Consider the following 17,817-nt stretch of genomic DNA (forward strand, 5'->3'; position numbering starts at 1 on the left):
TGACCTCTTTGTGTACTACCCTCCCTCTCATTCACCATACACTCATTGCACTAACCTTCCTCCTTTTCCTTCAAAATGCCTAGTTCATTTTCACCTTGGGACTCTGCAAGAGTATCCTCTCCCCAGAGGCTGTCTCCTTAGGGAGACCCTTCCTTGTTTCATAATCTGAAGTAGCCACCCAGTCACCCTAATTTGATTCTTCTCATATCTTCATATCCAGATTCTTCATTTATCTGTGTATGTGTCTCAATCATTATTTTTTCACTAATAATAGAAGGTAAGGTCTATGAGGGCAAATATTTTTGTCCGTTTTGCCATATCCATGGTGTCTACAACCATGCCTGCCATTTTGCAAGTGTTCAATAAGCAACTGCTGAATAAATGAAAATTGCATACAATAGGGTGTGAGTATGCAGATGGCCTCTGTAGCCCCAGCTGCAGCCAAAATTTAATACCACCCCCAAGTTCAGGGACCAACAAGGGACCTGAGGAAAGAACAATTAAGCAGATCCAGGCTTGAAACAAGTAAGTTACATAAAGTCTGTGCCTTGCTGGTCATTTTGTTCTGATCCTTATCTTTAATTGGGATTTTAGACCGTCCGTGGTTCCCTATCCCTATATTCTCCATTGCACAGCTTCCTCAGTAGTGCAGACCCTCTAGAACAGAGGCCTTCTTGGTTCTTCTCTCTTTCTCATTCCTAAGATCTGATATCTGGCTCTTGAACACCCTGTGGTTGGGCCTTGCTTTAGCTGACAGATTACCCTAATGCTGAACAGTCCTCATGGGTCTCTGCATTACACATCTCTTCTTGAAATACTCTGTTATCTCATGGAAACTTCCCTTGACCTTGATCTTGCTAGGGTGACTTCATGCTGGAATCATGACTGCTATTGCATACTCTGTGGATCCCAGGTTTTACCCGCTGAACTGGATCAGTCATAAGTAGGGCTGACTCCCCTAATCTTGGCCTCTTTCAGTTGCTGGGCTGGTTCCTAAGATGCAACCAAAATAAGTGTACTGAATAGGAGAACTTACCTTGGATAGCTCCTGTCCAGGACCACACTGTTGGCAGGTGACACACCGTCCCCATTGGTCCCAGTACTCATTTTCTTGGCAATCCATGGTGGGAAGGCTGTGGGTAGAGAACACAAGAACTAGCAAGCTAGTGAGAAGGGACTATAAGTAGTGGCTTCCATGCCACTTGGCTTCTGGGTCCCCTTAATCTATTCTCTAGATCTGAGATAGTGGGGCCGAGGAAGCCAACACAAAAGAATGAATGCTTATGTAGCTCTGACCATGTGCCATGAGTTCTTGTAAATGCTTTGCATGTAGTAACTCATTCCATTCTCAAGACAATCATATTAAGAATTATTGTTAGCAACATTTTACAGATGAAGAAACTGAGGCAAAGAGACTAAGCAATTTGCTCAAATTCAGTCAGTGGCTATACCAGGAGCTGAATTTGTAAAGAGAGTAATAAGACAAGGAGTTGGCTTCTGCCCAGGGGGTAAAGAATAATCACAATCCCTCATGTGTGAACAGATCATAACAATTTAGAAAGTACTTTCACATCTATTATTATTTGATCTACACAACATCCAAGTGAGGTAAGCAGTATAGGGATTGTCATCTTTATTTTATAATTGAAAAAGCTGGAACATGGTTTCTCTTTGCCAACAGTGGCCACAGTACCTCTGAGGACCAATAGCTGCCATAGCTTCTGTCTTAGGCAGAATGGGAGGGGAGACTGACACAGCATGTAGACATATTTTGGTGCACAAAGGTGCACAGATAGGGAAACATTACTCAGATAATAGTTCTTGGAATACAGATGCATATAGCAGTAGAGCTAGCATTGGACTGAGAATTAGGAGATACGGATTCTATTCCTGGCTATAGGATAGCAAATAATCCTGTTGCTCAGGACGAAGAGGTTTCCTAGTACACGGAACTTTCCGTGCTAAAACTGGAACAGTTCTGGGCAAAGTGGGATGGCTGTTCACCATGCCTGGCTCTTACCCTTTCAATCTATAATCTGGGATGGATCACTTTGTCTTTTCTGGCCTCGGTTACTTAATCTAAGCAAAAGGGATAGAATGTTCTTCACCTACCGTATATAGCTCTTGGGAGGGTTAAAGGAGCTAAGGTCCATCAAATCATTCTAAAGGGCTATACAAAATAAGACAGAGTTAAGTATGCAGAAAGGTTGTCTTCTACAAAGAGGAATTTTAATGAAGGGGCTCAAGTAATTCATAAATGGGGCTTATCCTACTCAAAGAGAAAGGTAGCATGAGGTTCTTTACTTACTCATGACTTCATACTAGGGTGAATTTCAAGTGGTTTCTAAAAGTGCCAAAGTCCTTAATGTGTACTCTTAGTCAGAAGAGAGGAGAGTGTACATGTGTACCTTCAGAGGCCACCACTCCTCTACTCAAAAGTCCCCAAAAGCGATAGGTTAAATCATTCTAGATGGCATTCCATAAGTGCACCTTTTTTCCATCATCAGCTGGGCCATTCTTTCCCATTCCTTCATTCAAAGGAAAGGGGGCTACAAGATCCATGTTTGCATAAGATAAACACACTGTCTCCTTTATTTTTTTTTTTGAGACTAGAGTCTCTCTGCCACCCAGGCTGGAGTGCAGTGGCGCAATCTCGTCTCACTGCAAGCTCTGCCTCCCAGGTTCACGCCATTCTCTTGCCTCAGCCTCTCCGAGTAGCTGGTACTACAGGTGCCCGCCACCACGCCCGGCTAATTTTTTCTAATTTTTTTTTTAGTAGAGACGGGGTTTCACCGTGGTCTTGATCTCCTGACCTCGTGATCCGCCCGCCTTGGCCTCCCAAAGTGCTGGGATTACAAGCGTGAGCCACCACGCCCGGCCTAAACATACTGTCTTCTGTGCTGATTTGATCGCTGGCCCGTGGTGTTGGTCTCAGTAGGCATGCTTCCCTCCCCTTGCTATGCACTCTTCTCATTGAGAACAAAAAACATCAGTATTCTCATAGCCTTCATGACCAGGAAGTTAAGCACCACGGTAACAGGGCCAGGAAACTGCTCTGGACAACTTTCTCATATCCCTTTTTGCCCACAAAACAGAAAAACATTGGCAGGAACCAAGAAGTAGCCCTCTTCTTGAGCTAAGTTCCCAACATAGACGTTTAAAATCTCCATGACAACTGCTGCTGGCATTTGAGGGTCTGAGACATCCTATTTCATTTGGTTTCTAGAGCTCCACCCACCTAATAAACATCATGTGTCCTAAACCCCAACATGTCTCTCTAACCATGGCTTTGAAACCTCTGTCTAGGCAAGGCAGGCTTGATGCCAAATTGAACAGAGGGCCTTTCTCTCCCTTCTTTTTTCCCTCCCTCCCTTCCTCCCTCCCTTCCTTCCTTCTTTCCTTCCTTCCTTTCCTCCTTTCTTTCTCTCTCTCCTTCCTTCCTTCTTTCCTTCCTTCCTTCCTTCCTTCCTTGATGGAGTTTCACTCTTGTCATAGTGTAATGGTACAGTCTTGGCTCACGGCAACTTCTGCCTCCTGGGTTCAAGTGATTTTCCTGCCTCAGCCTCCCGAGTAGCTAGGATTACAGGTGCATGCCACCATGCCCAGCAAATTTTTGTATTTTTCGTAGAGACAGGGTTTCATCATATTGGTCAGGCTGGTCTCGAACTCCTGACCTCATGTGATCCGCCCGCCTCAGCCTCCCAAAGTGCTGGGATTAAAGGCGTGAGCCACCATGCCCAGCCTTCCCTCTCTTTTTCTCACACTATTTATTCAAAACATACAAATTAAATTATCTTTCATTCAACGCTTAACAAATTGACTTTATTAAAGAGAACAAAATCATAGATTCTGGACTCTTTTGAAGAGGTCAGGGGGTGTGTGTAAAACTACCTAATAAGGGTTAAATGTCATTACCTAGGGACAAAGTCAGACCTTATATGAATTTTTCCCTGTAATCAACAGTTTCCTGTAGCATATGTAACTGCCTTTTAAAATAAAAAGAAAGAATAATTATGTTTTCAGAAAATTAGAGTTACTCTGAGGTATTCCATACTGCAGCTAGACACTCTTCCAAAGTATCACAAAGGATGTGGCTGAATCCTCTAAACTTCTGGCTAAGTTGGCAATATATACAGACCTGTAAAGTTCCCAAGAGTAGAGACCACTGCATGCCCAGTGCCTAGCCCTGCACCTGGCACAGAGTGTGTACCTCAACAGTGCTTACTATTTGTTAGCTTATCAACATGCTACATTCCCTGGACTATGGTTAACTATGCATATGAATCTAGCAACATAGATCATTTCTCTTTAAGATAATGACTTTCCAAACAATAGTAGTAACCTCACTTCAAGAAAAGAGCGAAGCTCTTAGTTAGGGACATGTAGACTTGAGTTTTAATTTTAATTCTGCATCCTCAAACAAATGGTTTTACCTTTGTCAGCATCAGTTTTTTCATCTGCAAAATGGAGGTTTAAATAATATGCTGCACAGTAATTTAGAAAATTAAATTCAATAATACATATTAAGGGACCAAGTATAGGGCTTGATACATATGAGACGTTTGGTAATTAGCAGGTTCCCTTTCTTCTTTCCTCTTCAGAAGAGTGAGGTTTATAGTGAAGGGGGGGACATTTGTCATTTTTGGGATGTGTGGGGAAGAAAAGGGAAAGGCACCCAAGCTTCTTCACTGACCATTTCAGCTGGAGCACGAAGGCCATGTTTAAGATGGATGCCACTATAGCAATTTCCTCCTCATTAATCGCAACCACCAGTGACCTGATGCTTAAGGAAAAGATTCTCCGTGACACCCTCAGTGCCTAAGCCACCTTGGCTAAAAGAAACATTGTTCTAAGTGTTTGCTGGATTTTTTTCATCAAGACATTTCGGTATAGGATTAACTTGGTCAGCAAATGTTTGGAAACTTTTCTGAGACAATTGCCTTTGAAATGGAAGTGAAAAAGAAATAAAATCAGATTTGCAAATATTATTGCAAATATTGCAAAAATTATTTTGCAAGTAAGTGAGGATGTTATTATGGACTTTACGAAATAGCACATCATTTTCCACAGAACAGTCCCTCTCACCTCCACAACCTAAGGTTATGGCTGCTCAAGAAAATTTTTTTCACCCCAACTCTGACATGGGGTTGTGTTCTCTTTACATTACTGAGGGTTGGGGAGAGGAAGGGAAGTGGCAGATGCCTCTCGTCTCAATCCCATGGAGTATAACACATGATGAGGTTCTGATTCTACTAAAGCCCATCACCCACTCAGTTGTACTGTTTGTCAGCTACACCCTGAAATACTTCCTCCAACTTCCCAGCTTGCCCAGAGAATATCTGATCTGTGTAACTCAGAAGTTACACAGATGAGGTAATGTAGAAGTGCTCTAAAAATTCATGTGGGTAACATGCTGGGATTTTTTGTCTATCTGTTTCTGATTGCAGTACAACATATACAAAGTAAGGAGCACAAAGATTAAGTAAATTAATAAATTTTTACTATGTACATGCCCATGTAAACACCACCCAGATAAATATACAGAACCTTTCTATTACCCCAGCAGGCTCCCTCACGCCCCTTCCCAGTCAATATCAACTCCTCCCCAGGTAATTACAGCACTGGCTTCTATCACTACAATTAGTTATACCTGTCCTTGAAATTCACATAAATTTGAATCATACAAGATGCGCTCTTCTGTTTCTGGTTTCTCTTGCTAAATATAATGTCTGTGATAGTTATCCATTATGTTTTGTATAGCAACATTTGTTAATTACTATTGTTGTGTAGTATCCTATTGTATGGATATACCACAGTTTATATATTTTTCTTGGCAAACATTGGGCTGCTTTTAATTTGAGGCCATTATAAATTGAGTTGCTATACTATGGTTGATGGATTTTTTAAGGAGTGCCAGGAAAATTCAATGAGAAAAAAAAATCATTTCAAAAAAGGGTGTTGGGGAAACTGGATATCCACATGCAAAAGAATCAAATCAGACCCCTACCTCACATCATATACAAAATTAACTCACAATAGACTAAATCCCCAAATGTAAGAGTTAGAACTATAAAACTCTTATAAAAGTTTCTTATAAGAAAACATAGTAATTCTGTAATTAATGTTTTTCTTATAAGAAAATATAGGTGTAAATTTTTGTGACACTGGATTAGGCAGTAGTTTCTTAGATATAACAACAAAAGCACAAGCAACAAGAGAGAAAAACAGAAAAATGACATGCCAACAAAATTTAAAAATTAAAAATGTTTGTGCTTCAAAGGACACCATCAAGAAAATGAAAAGACAATCCACATAATGGGAGACAAAAATTTTTATATCACATATCTGATAAGAGAATTGTATCTAAATATATAGAAAACTCTTGCAACTCAAAAATAAAAAAGATAGATAATTTAAAAATGAGTAGAGAATTTGAATAGATATCACTCTAAGACTTACAAATGGCCCATAAATACATGAAAAGACGGTCAGTGTTATCAGCAACAAAAGGAATGCAAATGAAAGCCACAATAAAACAACACTTTATATCCACTACCAAAAAATAAAAATAGTAGCCGGCCAGGCACGGTGGCTCACAACTGTAATCCCAGCACTTTGGGAGGCCGAGGCAGGTGGATCACCTGAGGTCAAGAGTTCAAGACCAGCCTGGCCAATATGGTGAAACCCTGACTCTACTAAAAATACAAAAATTAGCCAGGCATGGTGGCAGGCACCTGTAATCCCAGCTACTTGGGAGGCTGAGGCAGGAGAATTGCTTGAACCCGGGAGGCAGAGGTTGCAGTGAGCCAAGATTGTGCCATTGCACTCCAGCCTGGGGGAGAAGGATGTGGAGAAACTGGAATCCTTGTGTATTGCTGGCGAGAATACAAAATGATGCAGCCCCTTTGGAAATTAATTTGCAGTTCCTCAACATGTTAAACATCATGTTACAACATGATCCAGCAATTTCACTCCTAGGTGTAAATACCCAAAAGAATTGAAAACATGTGTTCACACAAAAACCTGTAAACAAATGTTCCTAGCAGCATTATTTATAATAGCCAAAAAGTAGGGAAAATCCACATGTTCATCAACTGATAAATGGTAAACAAAATGTGGTTTATCCATACAATGAAAATTATTCAGTCAGAGAAAAGAATGATGTGCTTAACATGTGCAATAACATGAATGGACCTTGAAAACATTATGCTAAATAAAAGAAGCTAGACACAAAAGGACAAATGTTGTATGATTCTATTTACATGAAATGTCCAGAATAGGAAATCAATCATAAACTAGTTTTAGTGGTTATCAGGGCCTGGATAGAAAGGGAAATGGGAAGTGACTGTTGAATAGGTAGGTTTCTTTCTAGGATCATGAAAATGCCCTGGAATTAGATAGTGGTGAGGGTCGTGTGACTTTGTGAATATGCTAAAACCAGTGAATTATATACTTTAAAGGGGTAAATCTTATAGTATGTGAATTATATCTCATTTTAAAAGATGGTTCTTTAGCTTTATTTAATACTTTGAATTTATTATTCCAATAGGATACTGCTTAAGTTAGCCGCCCAAAAATGTTAAAGCTGCTATGAATATTTTTATACAGGCCTCCAAATATAATTTGATTAATCCAATTTCTCACCCAAACTTATCCAAGTATGTGCTGTATATACATTGATTGTGTTTACAAGGGCCAACAAGTGGCAATATGACTAGAGTTATCCCCTTATTTTGCCTGTCTGTCATGTGGCTGTTCTTCCCATCCATCCTCCTGTCCTAATTCCTCAAAAAATAATGCAGACGATTAAGAACGCAAGCAGACAGGAAACAGGAGAAACAATACAGCTGACATCAATAGTAATCCCCAAATTAGCTCATCATGCCCTGAATAATTGATGTGGCCAAGTTTCTGCTGGATGCGAGGTACCCAGGCTGCTGGGGGTGCAGCTGCTTCTTGCTGCAGCTTGTGGCTGCTGCTCTTCTCAACTTGCACACATGCCTGTGGGGTGAAACATGCTCTCTCTATGTAGTATGGGTAGGCAGGAAAGAAGGACATGTCTAAATTAAGAACTCAGTACTTCAGGATATTTGCTTTTCCTGGACAGTGCAGGAGGTGTGGGATTAAAAACAGTGAAGAAGACAGCAGATGGTCTCCATGCCTTGCCCATTCCTCTCCTGTGAGCCCATCCATCCACCCACATGCACAAGACAGAATCAAAGAAGTTGCTCAACGTAGCCTTGAGAACACTGCTTTCTTGAAAATCAAGCTTCTAAACTGTACAGTGTCATCATTTCCAGATGCTTGGCCTGTAATTCAAATGTTGCTTTACCTTTTGGTGTTGGCACTCGGCCTTTCCATTTTCTGACCTGATCCAAGGCCACTTCTATCCAAGGTTTATATTGTCTATAACCTCCTTCCAAACTATCAAACATCATATCTTCCTTCTGCCCCACTATTTGTAAAGTTTGCGCTTCCTGTTTTAGCTCAGCATAGTGAATGGTCCTAGTCCTAGCTCTGCCATCAGGAGAATATCCCTTCCCAATGCTAGAATCAAGTTCCCCATTCATACCACGAGGGAGTTGGTTTGGCTAACCTCTTAGACCAGTGGTTCTCAGTCTTGGTTGCACCTTGGGAGTGCCAAAAAATAGTGACACCTGGGTCCCTCCCCTAAGATTCTGTTGTAGTTAGTAAAAAATGTGGCATGAGCACGCAACATTTTACAGTTCACCAAGTGATTATCATGTGCAGTCAACGTTGAAAATCACAGTTTTAAGGGCTCTTTTCTTTTAGCTCTGACCTTGTCTGTTTCACCTGAAAATAAAGTGCAGTCAGAAAAAAAGGTTTTTCTGTGTCTCTCCCCCATATTCAGAGAGAATCTGTTGAGAGAGAAACCTGGGGTCTACCCATTTTTTTCTAGGGAGAATAGAAAATAAAGATAAAGGGGATAAAACATGTTAGATTATGTCATTTCCAGCCTCAAAAGCCATTGATGGCTCCCTCTTTCACTCATAATAGCACATAAGCCCTACATAGCTTTGGATATAACTTCAAAAACGAATGGGTATGTAAAAACACAAAATATACACAGTGATGTTTGGCATATAATAAACGGCTCATATTTAAAAAAAATTAAGTTCTTATAATGGCCAATGGAGACCTTAAATGATATGCCTACCTCAATTTCCCCCATTATTTCTTGACCTTATGTTCTACTACTCTTTTCCTTATTGTCTTCACTCCACCCATGCTGGCCTCCTTGTTGATCTTCAAACTAACCAGAAATGCCTTCATCTTAAGGTCTTCACATCTGCTGTTCCCTCATGCAGGAATGTTCTTCCTCAGATGCCTACATGGCTACTTCCCTCATCTTCTTCAGTTCTTTGTTCATATACAGTCTTCTTAGTCAGGCTTCTCTGACCACTCTCTCAAATTTTCACCTTCTTTCCAGAATTCCTATCCCCATTTCCAGTTTTATTCTTTTCCATAGCACATATGACCTTCTGACATATCATAAATCTAATGTACTTTATTGCTTGTTTCTTCCCCAGTTAGAATGTAAATGCTATGAGACCATGGTACATATTGTGTTTGCTACTTCATCATCAGTGCTTACAATAGTGCCTGGCACACAGTAGGCATTAAACAAATATTTGTTGAATCAGAAAATGGTGAAAATCTACAGAATACTGGGAATACTCTCCTGTCTGAGTAAAAGGTTTCATAGTTTATAAAGGATTTTACATCAATTAGCTCAACAGATCACCATCATATCCCTAGGAGGAAGCTAGGGATTGTTATGAAAAATTAATAAATTTGGACAGGCGCAGTGGCTCCCACCTGGAATCCCAGCCCTTTCAGAGGCCGAGATGGGTAGATCACATGAGGTCAGGAGTTCAAGACCAGCCTGGCCAACATGGTGAAACCTCGACTCTACTAAAAATACAAAATTGAGCCAGGTGTAGTTGCATGCACCTGTAATTCCAGCTACTTGGGAGGCTGAGGTACAAGAATTGCTTGAACCCAGGAGGCTGAGTTTGCCATAAACCAAGATTGTGCCACTGCACTCCAGCCTGGGCAACAGAGCGAGACTCTGTCTCAAATAAATAAATGAATAAACACATTAAAGAAGAAGATCACATGATGAGGAAGGAACAGACAGATCTGAGATCTTGCTCAAGATCTCAGTAAAGAAGTAGAACTGGGGGATCATCATGGCAGACGGGAGGCAGGACTAGATTGCAATTCCAACTCGGATGGACAGAGCAGTGTGAGGAGGTTTGCATCATGCATTTTAGCTCCAGGACGACTGAAAGAACAAACCAGGGATCTTGAGAGGACCTACAGACACTCTTAGGAAGTGGACTGTTCCTGCAGGACCCAAGAGACACTCCAAATACTGTGAGCACGCCAACAGCAGAAGTGGGAAAGGGAGATCCTCCATTCCTTAACACACACCCGCACTGGGGAAACTAAAGGTCTAATTTGCAGAAGAAGTTTCTGACTTTACCTGGAGCTGAGTCAATTTAGAGAGCTGAGCAAAATACAGGGGTAGAGGAAGCAGCGGGAAAAGCCCCAGGAGTTTGCTGGATCCCCAAGCAGGCCTGGAACCACAGGGAACCTTCAGAAGGGTGGCCAGAGGCAGAGGGGAAAATGCCACGGGGAAAGGAAGTCTCCAGCTGAACTTTGTAACAATTTGAACCAGGAGAGAAGCATCCTGGCCAGAACTTGGGGTAGGGCATGAATCTGGTGTGGAGACTCTACAGGAGTGGGAAGAACCAAAGCCCTTTTCTTTCACAGCTGGGAGGTGGGTAAACTAGGGCAGGTTCTCAAGCCCTACTCAACCATTGCCTGGAAACAGACTTGGGACTGTTATGGGAGCACAGTGGGAGTGAGACTGGCCCTTTGGATTGCATGAGAGCTGGGTGAGGCCTGTGACTGCCGGCTTTGACCCACTTCCCTGACCACCTGCATGACTCAGCAGAAGCAGCCATAATCCTCCTACGTACACAACTCCATGGATCTGGGAACCTCACCCCCACCCCCACAGCAGCCGCAGCAAGACCTGTCCAAGGAGAGTCTGAGCTCAGACATGCTCAGGCCTACCCCCACCTGATGGGCCTTCCCTACCCACCATGGTAGCTGAAGACAAAGGGCATATACTCTTGGGAGTTCTAGGGCCCTGTGTACTACTGGTTCCTCTCCATACTACCGAAGCTGATGCTCTCTGAAAAGCACCACCTCCTGGCAGGAGGCCAACCACCACAAAAATAGAACATTAAACCACCAAAGCTAAGAACTGTCACAGAGACCATTTCATCCCCTGACACCTCCACCAGAACAGGTGCTGGTATCTACAGCTGATAGACCCATAGATGGTTCACATCACAGGACTCTGTGCAGACAACCCCCAGTACCAGCCCAAAGCCAGATAGACTTGCTGGTTGGCTAGACTCAGAAGAGATATAACAATCACTGCTGCTTGGCTCACAGGAAGCCACATCCATAGGTAAAGGGGGAGAGTACTACCTCAAGGGACCACCCCATGGGACAAAAGAATCTGAACAACAGCCTTCAGCTCTAGACCTTCCCACTGACAGAGGCCACGCAAATGAGAAGGAACCAAAAAAACAACTCTGGTAATATGAAAAAACAAGGCTCTTTAACACCCCCTAAAAAATCACACTAGCTCACCAGCAATGGATCCAAACCAAGACAAAATCTCTGATTTACCTGAAAAAGAATTCAGGAGGTTTGTTATTAAGTGAATCAGGGAGGCAACAGAGAAAGGTGAAGCCCAATGCAAGGAAATCTAAAAAATGATACAAGTGAAGGGAGAAATATTCAAGGAAATAGATAGCATAAAGAAAAAATAATAAAAACTTCAGGAAACAATGGACAAACTTTTAGAAATGCAAAATGCTCTGGAAAGGCTCAGCAATAGAATTGAACAAATAGAAGAAAGAAATTCACGGCTCAAAGACAAGGTATTCGAATTAACCCAATCCAACAAAGACAAAGAAAAAACATAATAAGAAAATATGAACAAAGACTCCAAGAAGTCTGGGATTATGTTAAACAACGAAACCTAAGAATAATCAGTGTTCCTGAGGAAGAAGAGAAATCTAAAAGTTTGAAAAACGTATTTGTGGCAATAACAGAAAAACTTCCCTGGCCTTGGTAGAGATCTAGACATCCAAATACAAGAAGCACAAAGAACACCTGGGAAATTCATCTCAAAAAGATCATTGCCTAGGCACATTGTCATCAGGTTATCTAAAGTTAAGACAAAGGAAAGAATCTTAAGAGCTGTGAGACTGGAAGGGAAAGGAAGAGAAGGGAAGGGGAGGGGAGGGGAGGACAGGGGAGAGGAAGAGAGGAGAGGGGAGGGGAGGGAAAGGGTAAAAGCACCAGGTAACCCACAAAAGAAAACCTATCAGATTAACAGCAAATTTCTCACCAGAAACCCTACAAGCTGGTAGGAATTTGGGCCCTATATTCAGTCTCCTAAAAATATATGACTATCAACCAGGAATTTTGTATCCACTGAAAGTAAGCATCATATATGAAGGAAAGATACAGTCTTCTTCAGACAAACAAATGCTGAGAGAATTCACCACTACCAAACCACCACTACAAGAACTGCTAAAAGGAGCTCTAAATCTTGAAACAAATTCTGGAAACACATAAAATAGAACCTCTTTAAAGCATAAATCACACAGGACCTATAAAACAAAAATAAAATTTAAAAATAACAAAAAAGCAAGATACACAGGCAACAAATAACACAATGAATGCAATGGTACCTCACATCTCAATACTAACATTGAATGTAAATGGCCTAAATGCTCCACTTAAGAAATACAGAACTGCAGAAAGGATAAGAACTCACCAACAAATTATGTGCTGCCTTCAGGAGAATCACCTAACACATAAGGACTCACATAACCTTAAAGAAAAGGGATGGAAAAAGGCATTTCATGCAAATGGACACTAAAAGTGAGCAGAGGTAGCTATTCTTATATCAGACAAAACAAACCTTGAAGGAACAGCACTTAAAAGAGACAAAGAGGGACATTATATCATCATACAAGTCCTTGTCCAACAGGAAAATATCACAATCCTAAACATATATGAAAATAATACCAGAGCTCCCAAATTTATAAAACAATTACTAACAGACCTAAGAAGTGAGACAGACAGCAACACAATAATAGTGGTGAACTTCAGTATTCTACTGACAGCAGAGACAGACAGCAACACAATACCAGTGGTGGAGTTCAATACTCTACTGACAGCACTAGACAGGTCATCAAGAGAGAAAGTCAACAAAGAAACAATAGATTTAACCTATACCTTGGAATAAATGGAATTAACAGATATATACAGAACATTTCATCCAACAATCGCAGAATACACATTCTATTCAACAGTGCATGGAACTTTCTCCAAGATAGGCCATATGATAGGCCTCAAAACGAGCCTCCATAAATTTAAGAAAACTGAAATTATATCAAGCACTCTGTCAGACCAAAGTGGAATAAAACTGGAAATCAACTTGAAAAGGAACCTTCAAAACCATGCAAATATATGGAAATTATATAACTTGCTCCTGAATGATCACTGGGTCAAATACAAAATCAAGATGGAAATTAAAAAAATTCTTAGAACTGAATGACAATAACAACACAACCTATCAAAAGGATACAGCAAACGTGGTGCTAAGAGGAAAGTTCATAGCCCTAAACACCTACATGGAAATGACTGAAAGAGCACAAACTGACATTCTAAGGTTGTGCCTCAAGGAACTAGAGAAACAAGAACAAACCAAACCCAAACCCAGCAGAAGAAAGGAAATAACCAAGATCAGAGCAGAACTAAATGAAATTGAAACAACAAAAAAAAACATGAAAGATAAATAAAACAAAAAGCTGGTTCTTTGAAAAGACAAATAAAATTGATAGACCATTAGCAAGATTAAACAAGAAAAGAAGAGAGAAAATCCAAATAACCTCATTAAGAAACAAAACGTTAGACATTAGGACTGACACCACTGAAATACAAAAGATCATTTCAGGCTACTATAAACATCATTACACACATAAAGTAGAAAACCTAGAAGAGATGGATAAATTCCTGGAAAAATACAACCCCCCTAGCTTAAATCAGGAAGAATTATATATCCTGAACAGACCAATAACAGGCAGAGATATTGAAATGGTAATTAAAACATTACCAACAACAACAACAACAAAAAATCCAGGATCAGATGGATTCACAACTGATTTCTAGAAGACATTCAAAGAACAATTGGTACCAATCCTTTTGACACTATTCCACAAGATAGAGAAAGAGGGAAGCCACCCTAATTCATTCTATGAAGGCAGCATCACCCTAATACCTAAACCAGGAAAGGACATAACCAAAACAGAAAACTACAGACTAATATCCCTGATGAACATAGATACTAAAATCCTAACACAATACTAGCTAACTGAATTCAACAACATATCAAAAAGATAATCCACCATGATCAAGTAGGTTTCATACCAGGGATGCAGGGATGGTTTAACATACACAAGGCAATAAATGTGATACACCCCATAAACAGAATTTAAAACAAAAATCACATGATCATCTCGTTAGATGAAGAAAAAGCATTCAACAAAGTCCAGCATCCCTTTATGAATAAAACTCTCAACAAAACCAGCATACAAGAGACATACCTCAATGTAATAAAAGCCATCTATGACAAACCCATAGCCAACATAATACTGAATGGGGAAAAGTTAAAAGCATTCCCTCTGAGGACTGGAATAAGACAAGCATGCCCACTCTCACCACTCCTCTTCAACATAGTACTGGAAGTCCTCGCCAGAGCAATCAGAAAAGAGAAGGAAATAAAGGACATCCAAACTGGTAAAGAGGAAGTCAAACTGTCACTATTTGCTGACGATATGATCATTTACCTTGGAAACTCTAAAGACTCCCTCAGAAAGCTCCTAGAACTGACAAAATAATTCAGCGAAGTTTCCAGATACAAGATTAAAGTACAGAATTCAGTAGCTCTCCTATACACCAACAGCGACAAAGTGGAGAATCAAATCAAGAACTCAACCCCTTTTACAACAACTGCAAAAAAAAATAAATAAATACTTAGGAATATATCTAACCATGGAGGCAAAAAACCTCTACAAGGAAAACTACACAACACTGCTGAAAGAAATCATAGACGATACAAGCAAATGGAAACATCCCATGCTCATCGATGGGTAGAATCAATATTGTGAAAATGACCGTACTGCCAAAAGCAATCTAGAAATTCAATGCAATTCACATCAAAACACCACCATCATTCTTCACACAATTACAAAAAAACAATTCTAAAATTCATGTGGAACCAAAAAAGAGCCCACATAACCAAAACAAGACTATGCAAAAAGAACAAATCTGGAGGCATCACACTACCTGATTTCAAACTATACTATAAGGCCATAGTCACCAAAACAGCATGGTACTGGTATATAAATAGGCACATAGACCAATGGAACAAAATCGAAAACCCAGAAGTAACCCCAAATACTTGCAGCCAACTGATCTTTGACAAAGCAAACAAAAACATAAAGTGGGAAAAGGACACCCTTTTAAACAAATGGTTCTGGGATAATTAGCAAGCCACATGTAGGAGAATGAAACTGGAATGTCATCTCTCACATTATACAAAAATCAACTCAGGATAGATTAAGGACTTAAACCTAAGACCCGAATCTATAAAAGTTCTAGAAGATAACATTGAAAAAACCCTTCGAGACATTGGCTTAGGCAATGATTTCATGACCAAGAACCCAAAAGCAAATGCAACAAAAACAAAGATAAATAGCTGGGACCTAATTAAACTAAAGAGCTTTTGCATGGCAAAAGAATCAGTCAGCAGAATAAACAGACAACCCACAGGGTGGGAGAAAATCTGCACAATATATACACCTGACAAAGGACTAATATCCAGAATCCACAATGAACTCAAAAAAATCAGGTAGAAAAATCAAACAATCTCATCAAAACGTGGGTTAATGACATAAATAGACAGTTTTCAAAAAAGATATACAAATGGCCGACAAACATATGAAAAAATGCTCAACATCACTAATGACTGGGGAAATGCAAATCAGAACCACAATGTAATACCACCTCACTCTTGCAAAAATGGCCGTAATCCGTAAATAAATAAAAACAGTAGATGCTGGTGTGGATGTTGTGAAGAGCCAACACTTCTACACTGCTGGTGGAAATGTAAACTAGTACAGCCGCTATGGAAAACAGTGTGGATATTCCTTAAAGAACTAAAAAGAATCATATACACACACACACACACACACACACACGTATATATAGACACATATGTGTGTATATAGACACATATATAGACATATATATACACACACATATATATATGGATGAGATTCGAGACTATTATTCTTAGTGAAGTAACTCATGAGTGGAAAACCAAACACTGTATGTTCCCACTGATATGTGGGAGCTAAGCTATGAGGATGCAAAGGCGTAAGAATGATACAATGGAGTTTGGGGACTTGGAGGGAAGGGAGTGAAGAGGGGCAAGGGATAAAATACTACAAATAGTGTGCAGTGTATACTGCTCAGGTGATAATAGTGTGCAGTGTATACTGCTCAGGTGACGGATGCACCAAAATCTCACAAATCACCACTAAATAACGTATCCGTGTAACCAAATACCACCTGTACCCCAATAACTTATGGAATTTTTTTTAATTAATAGATTAAAAAATACTGAGGCTCAGAGGGAAGGTATACACCTATCTTTATTTGGCTAGTAAAAAGCAAGACAGAACTCAAAGGTCATTTAGAAGCTATGAGTCTGGCACACTTTGCAAGGCAGTATTGAACTCTAAAATAGAGAATGGAGGTCCTCCCAGCCTTCACTGAAATTTTTTCTTCAGTGACAATTTAGGATGGGCAAAAAAGCATTTTATGAATGTTAACCTGAGTGCATTTTAAATAATGGTTTGATAGGGTTACTGCCCCTGCCCAAGCTTTAGGAGATAAGGGCCAGGTCAAAGGTGGTTACAATAGGAACAGAGAGGAATGATGGTGGGAGATACATACCTTACAAAGTGAGGACAAACAGAATGACCAGAGTCAGAGAAGATTCTGAGAGTTTCCGCCTGGGAAACCAGAAGAATTCAAGTGCCATGAGAAGCGTGAAAGGAGCGCAGCTTGGTAAAAGAAAAGGAAATGCACTGTTTTTCAATTATTTTCAGTATAGAGAAGTTGAAGCGGACAGAGGAACATTTCAATGGTCATGCCCAACAAGCATATACAATATGTAAAATATAAGTTGAAGTTGGAGATGTGTCAAATGCATAAAAACACCAGAATAACAGTTCTTGCTTATGGCTGCACATCAGAATCATATGGAGCACTGAAAAAAAAATCCTATGCTCTAGATTAATTAAATAAAAACCTCTGGGGTTTGATAACCACTGGCCTAAGTAAATCATGGCAGAAGTTAAATCATGGGTAAAGAAGAATGGCTGGGTGCAGTGGCTCCTGCCGGTAATCCCAGCACTTTGGGAGGTCGAGGCAGGTGGATCACTTGAGGTTAGGAGTTCAAGACTAGCCTGGTCAACATGGTGAAACACTGTATCTACTAAAAATATAAAAAATAGCCAGGCGTGGTGGTGCACGCCTGTAGTCCCAGTTACTTGGGAGGCTGAGGCAGGAGAATCACTCGAACCCGGGAGGCAGAGGTTGCAGTGAGCCGAGATTGTGCCACTGTAC

The 17,817-nt window shown here is 40.4% G+C and overlaps 1 protein-coding gene across 9 annotated transcripts in view; it reads right to left on the reverse strand.

Moving 5' to 3' along the window:
• EDA2R (ectodysplasin A2 receptor) overlaps nt 1-17,817 on the reverse strand; it is a 44,231-nt gene that overhangs the window by 19,549 nt on the left and 6,865 nt on the right. For 8 of the 9 annotated variants that reach the window (XM_030806783.1, XM_030806789.1, XM_030806784.1 and 5 more), the window contains exon 2: nt 1,037-1,133. In XM_030806783.1, coding sequence (XP_030662643.1) covers nt 1,037-1,123 — 87 coding nt within the window. In that variant the 5' untranslated portion in view covers nt 1,124-1,133. Of the gene's footprint in view, nt 1-1,036; nt 1,134-17,817 lie in introns of those variants that run through there. The other variant, XM_030806779.1, reaches the window with a different exon arrangement.

Source organism: Nomascus leucogenys, chromosome X, assembly GCF_006542625.1.
Source record: "Nomascus leucogenys isolate Asia chromosome X, Asia_NLE_v1, whole genome shotgun sequence".
Classification (NCBI taxonomy): Eukaryota; Metazoa; Chordata; class Mammalia; order Primates; family Hylobatidae; genus Nomascus; species Nomascus leucogenys.